Here is a 23,828-nt window from a genome sequence, read left to right as displayed (position 1 = left end):
ATTGATATCAATTTATGTCTTTAAAAGCTTATTCTTGGCTCCTGCTTGAAGAATGTATTGGGTTAGGAAAAAATGTGTTCTGAATACATTTTTGTTTTCAAGAAAGTCTGACTAGTGGTAAACTACTTTGTCTCCTAAATTCTGTTTGTATCATATGTGCTCAGCACTTTTGGTAAGTGCCTGGAATGAGATGTCCAATTGGGAATATAAAGAATATATTACTTAAATAAAATCTAACAATTATTGAGGGTTTTATTATATACTCAGCCCTAGATGAAATGCTTTTTATGCATAGCTCATTTATTCTTCCCACTAACCCTACAAAATAGGAATGGCTATTATTACTATTACACACAGCTTCAGAGTCCCTGAGCCAGGATTTCAGCTGAGGTCACGTGACTACAGAACCTGGACTGTGTAGTAAAATGCTTCTTTAGTGGATAAATGACAAGGGTAATCTTGTGTCTTGGTTTGCTTGAATCATCCCAAATTACACCTTTTGTCCTAACATAATTATATAAAGCACCAACTTACACTCTCAAATGTGGCCTGATTTGGACAGTACAGTAACATGGACACTCTTTAAGACTCTAGATTGAAAAATTTAGACCAAACAAAGAGAGCCAATGAGCAAACATTTAGGAGCAATTAAATTCAGTATGTGATAATTGTCTACAGGAAGGCATTTGCTTGAAATATTGTAATAGTTATAGAGGCGTCATGCAAACATGACCGAAAGCATCATGGTGGCTAGTGTTTCCCTCTTGTCCCAGGTGAAAACCACTAGCGTTTAACTGCCAAGACTGTAGTCTTGACAGTCAACTGAATACTGATTTTTAAAAAATGATTTACTTTTTCATCTTCTTTGACACACTGCTGGCCCTACCCCTACCATGACTTGTTTTCCTCGTTTTGCCTCATTCCTATGGTAGTAGGTCATAAATACATCTTACTTCTTTATTTGAATTATCTCCACTCATTGATTCAAGTTTGGCTCTAAATGAATGACTTCAAAAAATCATAGCTCCATATCTGACTGTTTCCCTCAAATTTCACTTTTATATCTGTCTTTAAAGCTACAATCTGGGTACTTCTACTTGTGCATCCAGCTGGTGCTTCAATTTTTATTTTTATCAATTGCAAACATTTGTTGCTTCCAATTAACCACACCTAGTTACTCACACACTGCACACATATTTTAGTTATTAGAATTCATTGCCTTTGTGCCTAAAAGAGTAGTGAATATTGGAGAAATCATGGACTTTGGAATCAGAATTACTCAGGTTTGAAATTTGCGTTTTAATTACTAGCTTTTGATCCCTAGCAAATTACCTGATATCTCTACCTCAAATTCAATATCCTCACTTTATGAAGCACTAAGTGTGAGGATTAAGTAAGAAGCATTTACTGCTGTTGCCTGTAAGATTGTAAGAATTCAGTAAATGCAATAGCTATTGTTCTTGTTCTATTAGGATGGATGGTGGTGGAGGTGGCGGTGGTGGTGATAGTGAAGGTGATGGTGGCGGACAAGGTAGAGATGGTGGTCATGCACTAGTGTGAAAAAAAATCCCATAATAAGCATCAAGCTTAACATATATAACCAAAAATTACCTTATCATCTTCTTCTTCATAATAGAATTCACCACCTGACTTCTCCATTCCTGTCATTTTCTTTTCTTTTTATTTATTACTGCATTATATTATTGGGCAAGTAATGTCATTTTAGTCATTTTCCAATCATTCTAACTGCCAACTCCATAACGTAAGCTGTATACCTCACTGTGGCGAGATTTGCCTCCCCTCCACTGACTTTTCTGATTAATCTGCCTCAAATTAATATGTCTAAATTGTTGCTTTTATGCTGACCCTCCAGACCTGAGATCCCCATAACTCCAGTTCCTCTGCAATAAAACACAAGTCCCTTCTTATGATATTCATTATTTTTCTCCTCTCAATTTTGTGTCTAGCTTCCCCCAGATCTTTCTACTTGGAAAGATTAATTTACATTACATTCCATTCTTTTTGCTATATGCCTTAATGTCACCCACATACAGTTTTCTCATCACCAATTACAATAAAGGAATCTTGTTATCAGATTTATATTTTACTTAGATTCCATATATAGTACCATGCATAAAATGAAAAATAAAAAATATTTGTTGAAAGAGTAATACAGTCTAATTAATTATGATAACTAAAATTTTATTTTCCAGTAACATCTAAGAATTCTATCTAATTCTTCCTGGAATTCTTCTTAATAATAAACAAATGAACATTCTAATAATCTTTAGTATTCTAATTTTACACATTAGTATATCATTATTTACTCAAAACTATTAAGGGATTTTAAATTCAGCTCTGTACCACACTGTAGTTTCTTAATTATCTAAGGTACATTTAGTTGATTCCTTAATAATCATGCAGTTTCTACATTTGTCATATTTACTGCATAAATTGTCTTCCTTACAGTAATATATACAAGAGTGTTTGAAGATCTTGGGTCACAAGGTAATTATTTCTAACAGTAAATTATCCCTACAGTTCAGTGATGTTATTTTACGTATAGATAATTATCAGACTAGGTTAAAACTAGATCAATTAGGTAATTGGGATTTATCAAGATTAGTTCCTAATCATGTAGCAGTTATTTTAAGAGACTTCACAAAAGCATTCTACATTTTGTATCATCCAGGTGAAAACAATGGCAAATTAAATCTTTTTTTAAGTAAATGCCATCTCAATAAAGATAACTTTTTCAGCTTTAGTGTTATCTTTGACCGCAAGGGTAGTATAGAGGCACTTAGAAATACCTAAATTCAGTGAATTTCTTCGTCTTCTCCTGGGTAAGCAGACAGTCTTAAGTTTGCTTCTCTGACTGGGTACCCCCCTGCTTACTATTTCTATTTTTCAGATTAATTGTGTTTTTTTCTTTTTATGTCTACTTCCTGGATGATGTTAGTTTATGTCACATCCTTGGAAGGAAGTTAGATAAGACCTCTCTTTTTGCAATTTTATGAGATTAATGCCTGAACTATTTTTATTTTAGACATTTATTTTAACTTTGACTCCCAGATTATAATCTGGAAGTTATAAGCTAGAATCTAACTACATGATTACTGTATTGAAAGGTTAATTTTAAAATTTTCCATGTGATAAATTGATCCTAAAATACTTGGGGTGTTGCTCTCGGTAATAATATTTTTTGCCCCTTGGCATAGAAAAATAAGACTTTGCTTCTTTTATCTAAGGAAACCAGACTCTAGTCCACAGTTACAGGTTAATTGAGGTCCAGAAAGGTTAAATAACTTGCTTTCCATTGCAAAATGAGGACTAGTGCTGAGTCTCCTAATTTCCATTCCAGTGATATAGTTGCAATGCCCTATTTCTTTTTATGTATTAGAGTCAAATGACCTTCGTCACAAACTCAAATTTCAGTTTAGAAGCTATTTTTGGTGAAGAGTATAAACCTTCCAGACTTTCCAAAAACAGATAACCATCCATTTGAAGGTTCAAAAAGCTATTTTGTCATAGAGTAAGTCAAGAATAAGTCAGTATATTTTGAAGACTATAGGAGTGTTAATTGTAAAGGCATGCCGAGTGACCAGAGAGCACTTAGCACAGTGATACTCATAGTGCAGTGCATGAAACAACAGTGTCACTTGGGGGCTCATTAGAAATGCAGATTTAGGGGGGGTGCTCTCCAAACTTTCTGAATCAGAAACTTTACAAATGGGCCCAGGAATCTTTTCACAGGCTCTCTGGGTTAAAGTTTGAGAACCCTTGCACAAGAACAGTGGGTCTCATACTTCAGCATGTATCAGAATCATCTGGAGGACTTGTTAAAAGGCAGATTACTAATCTCCACCAGAGTTTCTGATTCAGCAGATCTGAAGTGGTGCCTGAGAATCTTAATTTCTAACAAGTTCCCAGGTGATGCTGATGCAGCTGATTCAGGGCCCAAATTTTGGAAATGAGTGCACTAGAGCATCATGTTAGTTACGAGCTGACTCTTGCTTCTCATTCCTCAAACTGGCCCCAGTGGTATAAAGTATCTTCTCCAGGCTTGGCTAATGATACCACATAAGATGCTACACAAGATGTAGCATCTTGTGACACCTCTATTGCAGTATGGTGAAGTAATCTTTTCATACGCCTGTTTCACACTCTAGACTCAAAGCTTCCCTGGGCGAGGGTCCATATCATACTCCTGACCTGTTATGGCACCTTCTGTATGGGAGATGCCCAATATATGTTTTGAATTGAAATGCACTGTAATGGGAACTGATCCTTATAAGATGCTACACATAGTTATGGATGTCTAGCTGTAGCAGTTGTATGAACATGTACTCTTCCACAATGCAAGGCTCAAAGGGACACCCACAGAGAGGAAGACAAGGCCATATTCCCAGAACCATGATATACAGTTTTGTTTGTTCCCTGAGTAAAGCAAATGGGAGTCACAATTATTCATCTAAAAGAAGAAGCAGAGCTGAGTGCAGAGAAGAGTTGATTTTTAATCAGAAAATCTGAACTACTGCTATTCCCTTATTTCTGATTCTTTCTTTCACCGTCTCATATTCTTCATCAAGTGCTGAAACTGCTCTCAGCAAGGTCTCCAGAGAACTCCTTAATTGTCAGTTCCAAAGGTCGCTCTTCAGTTCTTATCCTTCTTGACCTTTGTGCTGTGCTTGACAGTGGTGATTAGTTCCTTCTTGAAATTTTCTTCCTTTTCATTTTCTGAACATTGTTCTCTCCTCTTTCTTTTCTCCTCCTGGCTTTTCAACTGTATCTTCTCAGTCTCCTCTTCCCTATCCCTTTCATGTTGTTCCCCAAAAGACTCAAATTTTGCCTTTATTTTCTTCTCGTGACACTTTCTTTTCCAGGGCATTATCACTTATAATCTTGCTTTTATCAGCCATTTATATCTGATGATTTCCAAATTAATGTCTCTAGCTTAACCTCCTTCTCCATGCTCACACTTGTGCCATCCAATTTTTTTTTTTTTTGGGAGGAAAGCATTTCCACCTGGACCTCAAACAGAAATCACAAATGAGGTTCTGCAGTTTAGACAACTCAGAGTTAGAGAGTGTCGCATAGTTCCTAAAAAAAAGCACCTTCTGGACTTGTGCAGTGCATAACCTGTGCAGCCATTCACAATGGTCCCGATAGCTGCTACCCTCCAAGGATGCCTACTACATTCTCTTTACATCCTTCCTTTACATCCAGGCTGCTTTCCCCCTAGTTCAGTCTCTGATAGTTTTCTGCATGAAATTCTTAACTGATTTCTCTGCCTCCACTCTCACCCTTCTTATCCATACTCTTCACAGCCTTCTAAGGGATGTCTTAAAATGGTGTTTTAATTAGATCATTCCTCTGCCCATGATTCTTGAATTGCATGGCACAGAAATTGCTCTCTGATCTTTGGCTGCCTGACTCTCCAGGTTCACTCACTTCTCCCCTACCCATTTTTTTTTTTAATATGCTAGTGCTACTCAAAATAGTCTGCAAACTGTTTATTACCAGCACACAATGAGCTAAGGAGCTGGAGCCAGCATATAAATCAATGCACTGCTTCCTCTTTCAAGAAAGTTTTGCAGTTACAAAAAATCAAATGAAATTGTATGCTTTGTGACTGATTTGATTTATGCTCTCGTGACTTTTCTTGTCAGAGACTACTTACAGGTAGTTTACAGACTGCCCACAAACTGCATTTCAAGTGGCACTGCCCTCTGCTCAGCTTTAATGAACCACTGTCTGATCTCCAAATTCTCTATATTCCCTCCAACTTGTTTCTTTGTACTTACTGTTCTCCGTATGGAAGGTTTTCTTTTCCTGACTTTCCCTTTTCTAGCTCCCACATGCCTTTTCCCCAACTAACTACTTTCTCTCTCTCTCTCTCTGGGAACCTAACCTCCCAGGCATTTCTCAGCCTTGCTAATACTTCCATTAAAACACTTGGATAGACATTTCTCCAAAGAAGACATACAGATGGCCAATGGAAACACGAAAAGAAGCCCAATATCGCTAATTATGAGAGGAATGCAAATCAAAACTACAATGAGGTATCACCTCACAAGGTCAGAATGGCCATCATTAAAAAGTCTACAAATAATGAATACTGGGAGAGGATGTGGAGAAAAGGAACCCTCCTATACTGTTGGTGGAAATGTAAATTGGTGCAGCTGCTATGGAGAACAGTATGGAGGTTCCTAAAAAAAGTGAAGATAGACTTACCATGTGATCTGTCAATCCCACTCCTGGGCATATATCTGGAGAAAACTATAATTTGAAATGATACATGCACCCCAATGTTTATAGCAACACTATTACAATAGCCAAGACATGGAAGCCACCTAAATGTCCATTGACAGATGAGTAGATTAAGAAGTTATGGTGTGTGTGTATGTATGTATATATATGTGTGTGTGTGTGTGTGTGTGTGTGTATGTATATAAATATATATAATGTGTGTGTTATATATATATATATAATGGAATATTACTCAGCCATAAAAAGAATGAAATAATGTCATTTGCAGCAACATGGATGGACCTAGAGATTATCATACTAAGTGAAGTAAGTCAGACAGAGAAAGACAAATATCATATAATATCACTTATATGTGGAATCTAAAAAAGTGATACAAATGAACTTATTTACAAACCAGAAATAGACTCACAGACATAGAAAACAAACTTATGGTTACCAAAGGGGAAAGAGGGGGAGGGATAAATTAGGAGTTTGGGATTAACAGATACACACTACTGTATATAAAATAGATAAACAACAAGGCCCCACTGTATAGCAAAGGAAATATTCACTATCTTGTAATAACCCATAATGGAAAAAATCTGAAAACTTACATATATATATATATATATATATATATATATATATATATATATATACACACACACACACACACACACACACACACACACACACACACACACATATATACTGAATCATGTTGCTGAACACCTGAAACTAACACATTATAAATCAACTATACTTCAATTAAGTTTTTAAAAAAATAATACAGCTTATTGTACATACATTATGCTTGAATAAAGTTAAGTTTAAAAAAAGACTTGTAAAATTTTATTGTAATGATTTTGTTTTTACATATTTGTATCTCAAGTAAACTCCTTGAGGGCAGGCTGCATTTATTTTCCACTCTAGACCTACAGCACTTAACACAGAAGTTAACACATTGTAGGTATTCAGTAAATAATCATGGGATAGTAAATAGGTATTTGTCAGTCTTGTCAGGAATACAGAAATTACTCTAGGTGTTTAAGAGAGAGAAAACATAACACAGGGAATTGGTGAAGCAGGTGGTAAAAAGCTAGGAAGCAGTACAGAGGATAGTGAGGCAACTCAAAACACTAACATCATCATTAAGCTGCTCATATCCCTTGGGTTGGAGGAATAATGCAGGGAGGATGATACTAGAGCCCCAAAGTTGGGACCTTCCAATAGGGAATAGCAGTGTCAGGACTGCCAGGCAAGAGCTTGGGCCTATGGAGGGAGAGATCGTTCAGAGGAAACTGAAGCTGAAGTGGAGATGAAGCTGCTCTAGAAATGCCAGCAAATGTGGAATGTGAAGGAACTTGTCTTTTCTCTTCCTTCCATCCTCAAGTATTCTACCAGTGAATTGGAAGCCAGAGGGCAAACAGTGGCAGGAAATATTTGTCCCTCTGATACAGAGAGGACAAGAGAAACATGGGGAATGGATCCCAGCGAGCAGATGGGCCATGACTGCACAGAGATGGATTCTGGCCTTGTAGCTTCCACTCATCAGCTGTGTGACTAAAGCAAGTCCCTTAATCTCACTCAGAATCTATTTCTTCACCTCTAAAATGTAATTTATATGGCTTTCCTCATTTGCCCTCATACTGTGGAAATTTTTTTATATGTGTCTCTTTTTTTAATTGGAGTATAGTCAGTTACAGTGTGCCAATTTCTGGTGTACAGCATGTTTCAGTCATACATATACATACATATAATTGTTTTCATATTCTTTTTCATTATAGGCAACTACAAGATATTGAATATAGTTCCCTGTGCTATATACAGAAGACATTTTTTAATCTGTTTTATATATAGTAGTTAGTATTTGCACATCTCAGACTCCCAAGTTACCCTTCCCACCCCCTCCTTCCTGGTAACCATAAGTTTGTTTACTATGTCTGTTTCTGTTTTATAGATAAGTTCATTAGTGTCTTCTTTTTTCTTTTTCTTTTTTCTTTCTTCTCTTTTTTTTTTTTAGATTCTACGTATGAATATATCATATGGTGTTTTTCTTTCTCTTTCTGGCTTACTTCACTTAGACTGATGATCTCCAGGTCCATCTGTGCTGCTGCAAATGGCATTATTTTATTCTTTTTTATGGCTGAGTAATATTCCATTGTGTGTGTGTGTGTCTGTGTGTGTCAGTGTGTGTGCACACCAGTTTCTTTGTCCAGTCATTTGTCAGTGGACATTTAGGTTATTTCCATGTCTTGGCTATTATAATAGTGCTGCTATGAACATTGGGGTGCATGTATCTTTTGAGTTTGAGTTCCCTCTGGACATATACCCAGGAGTGGGATTGCTGGATCATATAGTAAATCTATGTCTCTCTTGATAATTATTTAGGTAAGAATATATATCTTCTCCCCAGGAGAAGGTTGAGTCCCCAATTATTATTTTGGAAGAGGTATCTTTCCATCACCACATTTATGTTATGATAGAAAATATTCTGACATCTTCTGGGAATATTCTTATTCTGATGTCTTCCCTATTAAGAAACTTATATCTCTATAAATCAACACACATTATGCCACTACAGACATACACAATGATGTCTGGCTCCTGTGGACTAAATTGTGCCTAACACCCTCAACATGCATGTCTTGAAGTCCTAACCCCAATTTGATGTTACTTGGAAATGGGGTTTTGGGGAGATGATTAGGTTTAGAAGAGGTCATGAGGGTGGGACCTTCATGATGAGATTAGTGTCATTATCAGATGAAGCATAGGAGAGCTTGTTTTATCTTCTCCCTGTTATGTGAGGGTACAATGATAAGGTGACCATGTACAAACCAGGAAAAGAGCTCTTAACAGAAAGTTACTGTGCTGACACCTTGATCTTGAAATTCTGGCTTCAAGAACTGTGAGAAAAATAAATATCTATTGTTTAAGCCACTCTTCTCTAGTGTTTTGTTGTATCAGCATGAGCTGAGTAAGACACTGGCTTTGTAGAGCAGTGAGTTTTGCTTTGGGTTTTAACTAAAGTTCATAGAGATACTCATTAAAAGAAGAAGATAGATTGAAACAACTCATGATCCTGGTGAAGTGGCAGTGGGGCAGTGAGTACACATCAGATCTAAATGGCTTTCTGCATTACGTTAGATAGTTTCTGAACCTTGACTGGAAGTTATTTAAACTTTAAAGACCCACAACATAAAAGCATATTGAAGTCCTTTAAACTCAGCAAGCTTTCACACTGAGAGTATTTAATGTTTAACTTGCCTCCCACAAGGTCCAAGGAACCACCCCATGTATGGAGGAGTTCTTTGAACACTCATGTAGTCAATATGAGTCCAAAGTATTTCAAGACTGTAGTGACAGCAACATTAGTTTCCTTACTGATTTTCTTATTCATTCAACAATATTTAATAGGTCACTATGATTTGTAAAGCATTCCAGTTGCCACGACAAAGAACCATACTTAGACCTTCCCTCAGAAAGCTTGTATTCTAGTAGTATAAACTATGTCATGAAGACGTACCAAGAAAGTATTAGAAAAGTCATAAGGAAGAAAAGAAAAGCTCACTTCCTGCTTGAGAGTTGAGCATGGAAAGCTCATGGAGACATTAGCATCTAATTGGACACTTAAAGAATAGGGCATTTTGAACTCAAGGTGAGGGAAAAGGATGATTCGGATACAGGCTGCCCTATAAGTCTGTATATAAGTGATAGTTACACAGGAGTGTAGACTTCAGTCTGATCATGGAATGCCAGTGCATATTTTTGAAAAAAAGCCAAATCAATATGGCTACTGTGAATCACACCGTTTTGGCTGCACATAAGTGTTAGGAGAGATTGACCATTTCAGTTTTACTCTATAGAGCAGGAAGGGAGTCAGCAAATTTTTTCTCTGAGGATTCAGACAGTCACTATTTTAGGCTTGTGCATCACAGAATTTCTTTTGCAAGTACTCAACTCTCCTTCTGTAGGGAGAAAGCAACCATTAGCAATATGTGAATGAGTGTAGCTGTGTTCCAATAAAACTTTATTTACAAAAATGAGTGGCGAGCCAAATTTCTCCCCGAACCATTGTTTGCCTACTCCTGTGATAAAGGGTGCAATGGATGACATTATTTTTCTCTTGGTAATTTTTAGTATTTGTTTCTTTGTCTTAATAGTTTTCTTTGCAGTTTTTATTCTTATAGTTACAAGAATGGCTTTTACTTGATCAGGCCTTAACAAAACACTAAAACAAGTATCTCTGCTCTCACAGGAGAAGGTGAGAGATGGCTCAAGGGCTGACTTAAATCCAGCAGGAAAATCATGAAAAGCACTAATCACAGTACCTAACGTATATGGTTTATGCCATATGTCAAGCGCTCTTCTAAATATTTTGCACATATTAACATGCTCAGCTATTAAAATAGTATTATAAAGTAGTTTTTTAAATTATTGCCCTTCTTTGCCAAAGGGAACAACGAGTCACAGAAAGGTCAGGTGACTTGTTCTAGGTCACATAGTTTACAGAAAGCAGTATAGTCAGGATGTGAACCCAGCCATCGAGCACAGGATGCTGCCTTCTTAAACTCTATGTCATATCATCTATAGTGAGAAACTAAATGTGATTTCATCAAATTGTTTAGCTGAAAATAAAAGCTTCCCTGAGACTGTTTATGAATTTGTTGAGGTCTGTCTATGGAAACCAGACACTTACCCTAAATCATGGCTGTTCCAACTTCTAAGTCTAATAGATTCTATAAGCATTTGGCTATCTTTAAATAAAGAGCTTTTTCAGTGAAAAAAAAAATCTTTCAAAGTTAGATGTCTTTTTTCAGCATCAAGGCATAAATGGGAGTCCCATATAATTGAACTGTTTTTCCAAGTGGGAGATTTCTAGTGCTAACCATCGTCTTAACTCTACTATATGTTATAAGTAACAACCTTTGTCATCTACGCTTAGTCAGTGCTAACATCAGAAAACACATCAGCAGATTGGAAAGTTGGGGATTTTAGGAAATTAAGGAAGATTCCAGAGTAAAAATAAATTGGGAAAAGTAACTATTTCATTATGCCATGAGGGTATGAATTATTCAACTAAGTATCATCGTTTAGGTTAATAATAATGTTGAGAATTAATGTCCTAATGTTAGAGATGCCAGTCAAATTCTGATATAGTCCAAAATAGTGCAGTTATAACCATCAGACTGTACATCTAGCCACAAACAGGAAGTTCGTGTTGACTTTTCCTTAATATTTTAAAAAATGGTTTCCCTTTCATTTGGAACAAAGGAAGATAAGTGTAGTGTAATGGAAATCTTTGGATTCAGACAAAGCTGGTTTTGAATCTTAACTCCGTGCTTCACTGTGTATTGAAAATAAAGAATTCTAAAGCTCTCTGTTCATGATGTATCTTTGAAAATGAAGGTCATAACAAATAGCCTACGTGGTTATCATGGGAGATGGGTTAATAATTTGCTTATGAAAGCATGTGACATGAACAAGATGTTTAAAATGCTATTTTTTTCTTTGAATTTGATTCAATGTTAACATTTTTAAACAACTTAAGCTAGATGGTACAGGAATGTAATTATAGGCAGATTTATAGAGTACGAGTGTCCACATGTTTATTAACATTCAAAAATGAGGTAAAATTAATAAACTTTGGGAAAGCTCCTGAGTTTAAAAATCCAGAATGCTACTGCATTATTTAGATTAAGCATGTCTTCCCAAATCAAAGGCATTTCTCAAGGGAATCCTCTGTATTGTGACTTCAGGATACTTTTGTGCATGTGTGTACTAAATGGCTGAAGGCATTTAACTGTGTATCTGAGAGTGTCTTACTAACATGTTCTTTTTACACCATTTTATCTGTATCTTTGGACATTTTATGTTTCTCTGTAAGAGATCTCCCATGAAAAATCCATTTGTCACCATGTTATCGTTATGTAGATAAGAAAATAAAAGAGAAGCCAAATTGAGGTCCAGACACGCTGTGAAAGGGAATGTGCACCCTCTAGTGCCCACATTTATTTCTCACAAGGGCACATACAGCTTTTCTTTTTGATTTCATCATTTTAAATAAACATCAAATTTGATTTTAAAATAAATGGCTCAGGGTTTTCAGCTTGAGCATATTACATTGTATGACCATGGATTTATTACTATGACAAGATTTCATCTATCACTTAAAAGACTATTTCTATTAACCTGTGTTAAGATGATTTTCTTGCCAAGAACTGTGTTTCAAAGGGACTTTCAGTTTACTGAAAATGAAAAATAGGGTCCAGGCATCTGTGGCTTAGCAACATTTTATTTCCAGTCCTCTGGGTCATGCAGTTTTTATCCATGTGCTTTCATACTCCTGGGCTTTATAACTAATTCCTCTAATCTAGCTGGTTCTGACATAATAGAATTTTGGGGATTTCCTTAGTTTTTAAGGTGTGCTTCCCTGAGAGTTCTATTAACAGAAAACGTAAAAGGAACTTCTTTTCAAACATACCACATCTTATAAATAAATATTACCAATGTATATTTAAATGATTGAGATTTGTTACCAAATTAAGGTAAGAAGATTATTTTAAAGTTTTTTTTAACCTACCCTATTTTAGTCTTTTTACATTTTGCAGAGAAACTATTTTTTTTTTGTTTTATTCTGTTCAGTACAATCAACTATCCTAGAGGTACAAAGATTAATATCAGTGCTAGATAACTCATCGAGTTTTCTGGCATTTATAGCTTAAAAATATTAAATTGTTGGGTTTGTATTCAAGGGCATATATTTTGAAAGGCAGTATTTTTGTACACATTAAACATGTAGTTTGGTTTGCCATAATTGACAATGAAGAAGATGCATGATTTTAAGGATAAATTTTATGTTTTGGACTAGAATTCAGATTTTGAAGCACATATTAAATAGGCATATTTTAGGACCAGGTAAACTACACAGGAATTGATTTTTTAGTATCTTTTAAAGATGCATTTCAGTGCAATCTGGAATCATTAAATTTTACTGTACTGAAATGTATTATTTTATGTGTGATGTGCTTAAACTTACACATATAAAACTAGAAATACGTTTAAGCTTGTAAATAAGATCATAGAAACATGAGGAAAACTGATTATTTGATAAGACTATTAATGTAGCAAGTTTATATTCACTAAGGATGGTGTTCTTTCCCATTTGTCATATTTTGTTTCTGGTGCTGTGTAAACTGTTGAAAGTGCTTCTGGGTTCTTATTATAAACAGGAATTATAACATCCTTCGATGTTATTTGATTGCTAGATGAACAGACTAATGTAATTGGAACATCAAAGCTGCAGTGTAAGCAAAGCTGACCTCAGCTTTCTATCTCAGGTCAAAACCTCTTTAATTAGTGAGGTAAATAAACACACATTTAAGAGTAACCAAAAAAGGATTCTTTGTTAGTTTCTATTTTAAGACCAGTTTGATGGACACTTTTAAATTGTTGTAGCTTAAAGGAAGAAGTAAAGGAAGGTCAGAGAAAGTAAGTCATGTGCCCAAGGGAAAAGCATAAAGATTTAAGATGAGGAATCAAAACCTGTGACACCTGACTTTCCATTCAGTGATTTTCCACTGCACCATATTTATTTTATATTTAAGGTACACACATACATACACATACAAACACATTCACACACATTACAGAAAATTAAGGCAATCACATGGCCCCCCTCCCACCAAGGAAAGCATGCCTACACTGTACAAACACACACAGACACACACACACACATCTGTGTGTGTATATACAAACTAATTTGATTTGGGGGGAGGTAGTTAACTAAATGTTAACTTGTTTTCTCCTGGTTAAATAGGACTTACCCCTTTAATAATAATGAATAATGCTAAAAATACAATAATTACTATGTACTCAGCACATCTCAAAACCCTAAAAAGACTTTATATTTTAGCACTGAGGGTTTATATTGATTTAAAAAAATTTAAAAAATATTTCATTTGATATTTTATAAGATCTTTCTGGTTAAAATTTAATTTATATTCTGTTTTTTCAGTTTTTAAAAGGAAGTAATATGTGGAAACATGTGGAAGGGAGGGACCAGTTTCCCCAGAAAGAGGGCTGAAGGAGTAAGAGTAGGGAGAAATTAATTAAAAAAAAAAAAAAAAACCTTCACAGAAGTTGTATGTCTGGAACTAAGTCTTGAAAGATGACTAGGAGTTCATCAGATGATGTACAGTCTGGATAGGAGCCATATACCAATGGAATTAAAATGTGTTCTCACTTTCTAGAGCTCTGAAGAAGAAAGATGATTATTAAAAATAAATAATAAACAAAATTTTTAAATCTTACCTCACTTCCAGGAAGATTTCTTCCACATTGTAGTACTAGTAAAAAAAAAAAAAAGTCAGAGTTTTGTTTCCATGATCATGAAAACATGTGTTCTAGCTAGTTAACATGTACATTAAAAATTTGGTTTGTTAAGTCACCTGGTCTAGGCCTAGAACAGATATGCAAATATGCAAGAGTTAACATATTTTATAAATGTTACTACTTTACTTTCAGGCTGCTAATCATGTGTTTTTATAAAATTCTATGTGCAGAGATGTTTAAAGATGTAAAATGGCCATTCATAATCTAGCTCACTAATGAAATTAAGTTAAGTCTGGGAGCTTGGAGCATTTCTCCTTTCAAAGTTTACACATTTAGGATTAATGAGTTCCAAATGGTATATTGAAAGTGAGTGAATTAAAGTTTATGTAATTGTGTCATCTTAGTTAAATACTTTATGTGGCTGTCACTGTATTACCAGAACACAGTCAGTGCCCATTAAGAGGCTCTTCTGACAGAATTAGCACAGTTATCGTATAGCACAAGTTCCATGTAATGATATACTGTTGACAATTCAAAACTGACAACTTTTAAAACTTTTAACACCTGCACACAGACATATATCTCCCAGTTTTGAACACAAGGGAGTGTAACTGATCTTTATGGGAAATTCAACTGGAGGAAGTAGAGTCAATTTATACATGATCTTGTGGGAAAACTTTGACCTTCCAAATATTTGGTATATATGCATTATACTTTTTAGATATTTTGAAACTTCCAAGATAATGGAAGTACTCTTTGAAAAAAAATCTTGGTTTGGTAATGAACACCTCCCCCCCGAAAGAGACATGGTTTCTCTGGTCTATCTATGGGACTTTATAAATTTTAGTTTTGGTGAGTTTTCGATGAGTGCTTTCATGAAGGAGAGAAAATTGTCACTTCACTGCTAATCATAAATAATGACAAAGATGAACTTTTTAGGACATACTTGAAAAATATAGGACAGAATATCCATCAATTACAGGAAGAAAATCGTTTCATGAATAGAGAGTTAAAAGTCATAATTTTCCTAGTAAATGGAAGAGAATTTTAAGTTGGATAAAGTTAGACTGGATTTAAGGGCTTGAATCTGTAATAACATATAATAGTACATTAAGTACAGAGTGAAGTGTGTTATGAGAGTAAGATGAGTGAGTAATAAGGAATTTTAAGAATGAGTTGATTCTGAGAGTGTAGAGGCCCATTGTAAGCAACTTACTCTATGTCAGTTGATCATCGTTTTGTGAGTGTTTTAAAAGTCAAAAAAAAATTAGTAGAAATGAGTGATTTTATGAAGAAGGAAAAATACATGCACAGAATCTAAGATTTAATCTGGCATTGAAAATAGTTCTTCAGTGTTATTCTTGAAGGGTTTGAAAAGGTACCTTAATTACATCTGAATGATATCTTCAGTTGGTGATTAAATACCCAGCCTCAGGTAGTACAAAGCACGATAGAATATACCACTGGCAAAGCACTGGGGAGAATAGATAGCACCCAATTTAGAAACATGTACGGATTTAAATCAAGGGGCTCTGTTAATTTGTCATACATCTAAGCAAAGATATCTGAAAAACATTTAATACCGGTGAAAGTGTGAAAACTAGGGGGCAAACCACAGAAAGTGATGAAGCAATAGCTGCCAAATTGATAAGGAGTGAAATAAATGTACAGTTGTTACTTGGAAGCCAGAGTCTGAGTAGGAGCCAAGAAGGAGAAACCTTGTTCATTTTGCTAAGAGCAGTGGAAATGACACTGAGACTAAGCATTGACTGTGGGCCACTGGCACTCAGTAGGGGTGCATGGGAGGCCTTTTGAAACTCTGCCTCTCCTTCCCCTTCACCCCTCCACCCTCACTGCTGGCATAAAGACATGGAGACGCCTACCAGCAGAATATTGGAGGAAAGACAAGTGCTAACAGCTAACAGTCAACTCCCAGAACTCCAAGGGATGGTGGTGAATGTTAGTCGTTGGAGTATAGGCTGATTGTTTATTACACTGGGAAAGAAAAAGTTTTAGTCAGGAAATCATAGATTGGTGAGAATAAGAAGCCCGAATGGAAGCAACAGAAAATAAAATGTTAAGATGAGTGATAGCTCAGAGCTTAAATAATGTAAGAATTGGGTTTAGGTTACACATATTTTCAAAGGAATCAAGATTTCACAGTGATGAAAGAAAAAGAGTCTGGCAGCTGAGAATAGTACAAACTCATTGAAATTTTGTTTCATTCCATTTCAGAAAGAGTTACATAATAACCAATGTGCCTATGACTAGGTGTTTTTTCCTAAGTAAAGCACTCTACTTCTACTCATAACTGCCCTAAAAAATTTGAAATCCCTTAAAAATAATCTGTAAATCAAAGAGTATAATCACTCTCCAAAAAACTTCTTATATAAAGGAGAATTTCAGGCACTTTTTGCAATCTCTTTCCAAATTTATAAGATTAGGCAAACAAAAAAATTGAAAGAGGAAAGACCTCTGTATGGAATTTCACATCCTATTGCCTGAATTGATCTGAATTATTAGAACTACATGCCAACTGGTGCCCCGGCCCCCCTTAAAATCTTGGCCGTCTGAGCAGCAAGCCAGTGGTTACCATGGTGTTGACTCCACAAAGCCTTCATTGTGTGAAGGTAACCAATTTACTTGGCAGAGCCTCTAGTCTGGAAGCTGATTTAATTTTAATTCATTGAAAAGGTGTTTTTTGATTATCCTTACAAAAAGTCACAGTGTGAGCTGAGCCCCAGTTCAATCTCTAAAGCATTTTATTTTGTCAAATGGATGCTTTGCTAAACCAAACCCCTTGTTAATGTGGACTGCTGCATTTTCATCTGTGTTATTTGTGGAGTTTAATACTATGTCTGGCATATAGTAAACAGTGTATATTTTGTGGCAAAAACAAAGGGAGACATTTGACTGTTTTAAAAGGAAACACACAGTTTCACATTTTTCAGAAAAACAGATGTCCAAAAGTATTATAAGATTCTTTTGAAAATTTTTTACTTTGAAACTGAATAAATAAACTTTGCCTTTTTTTTTTCAATATTGATTGGCGATGGTGATAAAGGATAATTATAACACATATGCAGACGAGACCAATGTTAATTCCAGGCCTGGTGAACCAGGCCCTCTTTGAGGTGAAGCATATAGTGGTGAACGAGATAAGTGAAGTTCCTTCCCCGATGGTACTAACAGCCTGAAATCAATTAACTTAATTTCTCTGAACCTCCATCTCCTCATATGAGCACAGAGATTGATAATACCTTACCACAGACTTTTGTTAAGTGCAAAAGAGTGTATGCTTTTGGAAGTGTTTTGTGTTCTCTGAAGCTCTTTATCAGCTTAATTTTAAAACAATAGCCTGCAACTAACATGAATAGTTTCTAACAGGTTTATATGACTTAAAGCCCTGAAATTTGAGTTTAGGAAATAAGTTTGTGATAGTGGGAAACTGGCTTAATGGTAGTTTATGGGGAAAAATTCTAGAAGTTTTACCTCAATTTTATTTCAGTGTGAGTTGAAAGTCTAATGTGGAAGTTAAAATGCTGATTCAATTCTCAGGCTTTATCAGTGGAAGCATTTGTAAATAAAGAAAATCATTGTCTGTTCTTCCCTGATTATACTAAACACTATTGATATGATCCCTTTAAAAAACAAATTTTAAGGAAAGTATGAAACTGACAAACTATGGAATATCCATTGAAGTAATTGGGAGTAGGGTAGGCTGACCATCACATATCTTCTTGTGGCTTGAAGGAACTGATTACAACTATTTGAGGGTTGTACTGGAAAAGAAGATAGAGCATGGTAATTACAATATCTTACTTGGTGTCTTGTATTTGTTTTTTCCTTCTACTCCACAAATTTCCTGTGAAAACTGAGTGAGTCATTTATTTTTCTGGATACATTCGTTTGGTTACCTGTTTGTTTTGTTTAAAAAACGATTGGATTAGATGGCCTCTAAATTCCCTTTATCATAGATTCTTTACAGGCTCTGATACAATCTATAGGTTCCTTCTCATGAGAAATGCACACAGAATTGTGCCTGGAATTTCAAGTGATTCATAGACATTTTCCACCTTTGCAACTCATCTTTGATTCCCCCCAAATCGCTGCTTTAACTATACCTGAATCACCTGGTCAGAGTTAATAGTTTATTCCCATTAACTCCAGATCTCTGGAATAAAGGAATGTTTGAGAATAACAGTATAGGTGATCATATACCTATTTCAGCATAACAACCCACTCCCAAATTTAACGGCTTAAAACAGCAGTTATTTATCATTTCTCACAATTTTGCAACGTGGGCAGGGTTCTTTGGGCAGTTCTGTGGGTCTAAGTGGAGTCAGCTGGAGCACTCACTTGGTTATATTCAGCTAGCATTTGAGATGAGTCAGAAGGTCAAAGAAGGCTTTATTCACTTGCTTACCACCACATGTTCTTCCACGTGGTCTCTCCACCTGGCAAGATTGAGCTTTGTTAAGGCACTTCAGGGTTGTTGGAGTTCTTATATAACAGTTGCCTTCTCAGAGCGTGTGTTCTAAGAAGACACGATCCAAGGTGCACGCACTTATCAAGCCCGTGCTTGCGTTACACTTACTAATATCCCATTTGCTCTAGCAAGTCACATGGCCAAACACAGAGTCAGTATGGTTGGAGACTTCAAAAAGTGCTTGAATAGCTGAGGTATTGTTTAATGGGGGGCCACCAATGGGGATTTTTTTTTGTTTGCTGTAAATGCTTTGCAAAAAGAGAGTTATCTTGGGAAGCAGTAATTTTTCAGTCAGTGCAAACATTCAAACAGGCTGAGGGATAGCTTACAGGAGATACTGTGGAAGTCATTGCTACATTGAGATGAATAAAATGACCTCTATGATCATAAGACAAGATCAAAGATGACTCCAAATTTTGAACCAACCTGACTAGGGAAATAGTAGTACTATTAACTGTAATAGGGGCATCAGGCAGGAGTCTCAGATTATGAGAAGAATGGTAAAAGGGAATAGATTTTTTTTTTCCCATACAGGACAAAGAGATAATCAAGGAATAATGACCCTTATTCTTTCCTGTCTTAGGTTGGATGTCGATATAACTGAACTTCACAGTTGGATTACTCGTTCAGAAGCTGTGTTGCAGAGTCCTGAATTTGCAATCTATCGGAAAGAAGGCAACTTTTCGGACCTTAAAGAAAAAGTCAATGTAGGTTTTGCATTCATTTTTATGTGTTTTCCTAAGTTTTGTTGCTTATAAACTCTATGCTCTGTACTCTCTAATTCTAGTACAGTTGGAAAGATTAAAGTAATATGATATAATGCTTTTTAAATATATCTTTAAAATATATTTTTCATATCAAGTAGAATCAAAGGTTAGCCCAGAGAAATCTTTCCTGATTTTGCTGTGACTGACTTTTTCATAAACCTTCTTTAACTTTTGTATTGTTTAGCTGTAAATTAACAATTTTGTAACATAAACTTGTATTGATTTTCCTTCATATATTGTTCTGTCCCCTCAAGGCTGGGATTCTAGCAGGCTTGCATAATACAATGGGATAGATTAGACCTGACCCTTAGAAATATACTTAAGACCCTGTTTGTGTTCTCACTTCCATCAGAAAGTTATACTTGTTATACTTTATAGTTATTAGTAATTGCCGTAAATTATAACACATTTACGTTTTCCAGATATTTATGTATTACATTACCATAACTAGAAGATGCCCAGCCTTTTTCAATATTTATGATGAGATGGTTTGCTCTTTTTATTCCCTACCAAAACGTTAGAGTTTTGTCCTTCACAGTTGGGGTTTTTATTAATTTAATAAGGACTGCTTTACCTTCAGGGACATTATTAAGGCTTTGACTTTTGATTTTGACATAAACATCCATTTTTGTTATGTAATTGGCAATAGTTTGTGAGAGAATTTCTAACAGGCAGAGTAGATAGTCTGCATTGGGCAAGCTGAAGAAACAAGTATTCTGAATCTTAAATAAGTTTTTTTTAATTGGGCTCTTTTTTTAAATCTTTTTTTTTGTTTTTGGTCAGGGGAGGTATAATTAAGTTTATTTATTTATTTATTTTTTAGAGGAGGTACTGAGAATTGAACCCAGGACTTCATGCATGCTAAGCATGCACTCTACCTCTTGAGCTATACCCTCCCCTCAAATGTTAGAGCTGTTTTGTTTGTTTTGGGGTGTTTTTTTAGGGGGGAGCTAATTAGGTTTTTTTTTTTTGATGGAGGTACTGGGGATTGAAACCAGGACCTCGTGCATGCTAAGCATGTGCTCTACCATTGAGCTATACCCAACTCCCCTTAAATAATTTTAACTATAGGAAGGTCATCTGTGTGGATTAACTTTTTTTTTGAGCATTTGACTTCATAAATTATGAAATCTATTAGACTTTTACAAATACAACACTACCACAGATAGAAGGTAATACTTGCTGTGGAGTTGGAACTATTAGAGAACAAAAAAAGACCTTCTAGGAAAAAATAACCTTTTTTAGGCTGCTTAAGGTAGAGAGAGAATTTCATCACCATTGCTCAGAGTTGACTTTTATAAATGGGAAAGTGATTTTAAATTGCTTATTAGCTTTATATGCTATTCTGTTAGCAGCTTAATAATGGATTACTGTAAATAGTTTTAAGAAATGGGAATTATGATTATATTGTTAATGTTTTAGTTTTAAAATTAAACTGAAGACTAATATATATGGTAGAAAATTAGCAAAATGCCTTATTTCATAATATACTTATTTGAAGGTATATTCTTTGTTATGATTTTTGAGGGAAATTCCACAAGTAGAAAATTACTTAGAGAAGATGCACTCTACGTTTCAGAGTTCATGTGACATATTCGAGCACTTAAAGTATAAATCACCTTGGGAAGACATTTTATTAGCTAATTAAATTTTTGAATCTATCTGAATAATCTGCTTATCTGCTTGTCATCCTATTTTTGTATCTTAAAATAGCTTTGATCAAGCAGGAAAATTGAGTTCCAGCATTTCAAGAATATAAATTCACAAATTTCCTGTTATCATATGGTTACCTAGAAGCAATTTGCATTTAATCAATAGTGCCAGCAATGACAGGCTGAAAGTGCTAAAAAATGTACAATATTGTATGAGTGGTTTTCTGATGCCTTGTGAGTCACCTTTATCAACTTCTGTTCTCATTTTCTGAAATAAAAACATCACTCTTAATTGCCTACTAAAATAAGACGTGGTATGATTTACCTAGACATTTCCTTCAGGCTAAATATAATGTATATGTATTAAAAATCCTTGAGAGAAATACATAGTAATGATGATGGGTATGCCGTTTAGGCGTACATTAATTTTCTTCTTAACCTGTCAGTTTATGTAGGTTATTTTGAACACTTGGGAGGCCCATCTCATGAACTGGAGTGGTATTAATTCATTTTTAGGCATCCATTAAAAATGGCTAAATATTACCCTTTTTTCCTTTAACTTGAAGTCATAAATGAATGATGTGGAATCAAGTCCTTTTAGCCAATTAGATTATCCTAGAGCATTATCAGTTCAGTGTTAGATACTTTTAAATCTAACGTTATTTTTCCTTCTCTTCTAACTATGTGTTTTATCTGTATAATTAACACAATACACTTAGTTAAAAGTTGAGTTCTAGGGGACATATCTACTCATAGTGTGGTCCCTAGACTGCCAATATTGGCATCATCTGTGAGCTTATTAGACCTGTAGGTTTTCAGACCTAATAAAGCAGAATTTGCACTTGAACCAGATCCACAGGTGATTCCTATGTATATAAAACTTTGAGAATCAATACACAGTCTGACACGTTACTAGACTCCTAGATGTTTCTTCCTCATTCTGTAAATGTCACCACAGTCCAGAATTTCCAGCTGAATTAACAGCTAGCTACTCAGCTTCTTGAATTGAATACATGGTAATGTAAGTTAGTAATTAAAACAACAAAACAACCTCTTCTTACTACAAGGTGATTGTACAGCTGTTTAATGTTCTCCTGAAAGCCTTCCTACTAGCTGTTAAGGGCAGCAGGCCTCGGGCTCTTCCTGGGACCTGTACTTGCTTACACCCATACCGAATCAACTTTTAACCAAGTTCTGTTGCAAATCTTCACGCCAATGAATTCCTCATTTCCCTTCTCTCTATTGTCCGTTTCCCACCCAGAATACAAGTATCTCTATTCATCTTTCCTTTCTTGTATCTTCATCTCTGTGGTTTTTTGCAGTTTCCTCTGTCTCACTCTTCTTGGTACTTTCTCGCACAGACTCACTGTGTATTCTGAAACCTTTCTTCCAAAACAAACTTTGTATCTTGTATACCCATTCTGTTCTTACACGAAAACTTTGTTCATCTTGAAGATCACCACTAAGACTAAGGGCTCATTCCCCTACTCCATTAGAATTGCTAGTTTACTCACTTGCCAGGGTCATTTCCAAAGGTACCACTCTTAGGTAAAACTCTCTTCCATTGTGTTTCATGCCAAGTGGCCATTTATCATTCACCATTTTATTATAGTATTTTCTCATTGAAGACTTTTGCACAAGGTCCACAATCCTCTCCACCCAGGTTGTGCCTTCATCCTTAAAAATCAGCTCCCGTGGGCTGTCCTGCTGTCTCCAGAAGCTTCCATTTCCCTCATCTCCTCAGTTCAGCTACCCACTTGCATAACTACAGTAGATGTTTCACTGTCAGACATTATTCCATTTCTGAAATACCATATTTTAACAGATTTATCAGTACGTCTTCATAAGTTTTCCATGCTTCCCTAGTAAATTTTCCTCAATTTCTCTCAACAGTTACTTCAAGTATTTATGGCTCTCTTCAACTTCTCCCTGCCATTGACAATAGATGACTTTCCCTCTTACTTTAATTAAAATAATAGTTATTAAATTATGTGTATTTATGCTTACAGTCTCTTTCTTTCCCTCTGCCTTGGTGGAAGAGACTGTGCTTTGACTAGTTAAGGCTAATCGTCCCTGTCTGTGTCCTAAGGAACCTGCTTCCATTTAGCCACACATCCATGTCTTCAGTCTCTATTTCCCAGGTCTTTATCATCAGCCTTTAAACAGGCTGTTTTACTATCTTTGAGGAAACCTTCCTCTCCTATAAACCCACGTATGAATACTTTTGTCCCTTATTTTCTCAACTTCTCTGCAGGACTAGACCCTATTAACCTCTTTGTCCTTCTTGAAATTCTTTCTTCCTTTGGCTATGCGATCCCACTATCTACTGTTGACCCT

General features: G+C 35.5%; 1 protein-coding gene across 8 annotated transcripts in view; it reads left to right on the top strand.

Moving 5' to 3' along the window:
- DMD (dystrophin) overlaps positions 1–23,828 on the top strand; it is a 1,840,970-nt gene that overhangs the window by 589,161 nt on the left and 1,227,981 nt on the right. For all 8 annotated transcript variants that reach the window (XM_045507265.2, XM_045507267.2, XM_045507235.2 and 5 more), the window contains one exon: positions 19,656–19,779. In XM_045507265.2, the coding sequence (XP_045363221.2) occupies positions 19,656–19,779 (124 nt within the window). The remainder of the gene's footprint in view (positions 1–19,655; positions 19,780–23,828) is intronic.

Source organism: Camelus bactrianus, chromosome X (genome assembly GCF_048773025.1).
Source record: "Camelus bactrianus isolate YW-2024 breed Bactrian camel chromosome X, ASM4877302v1, whole genome shotgun sequence".
Lineage (NCBI taxonomy): Eukaryota > Metazoa > Chordata > Mammalia > Artiodactyla > Camelidae > Camelus > Camelus bactrianus.
This window is presented reverse-complemented; position numbering and strand designations above follow the sequence as displayed.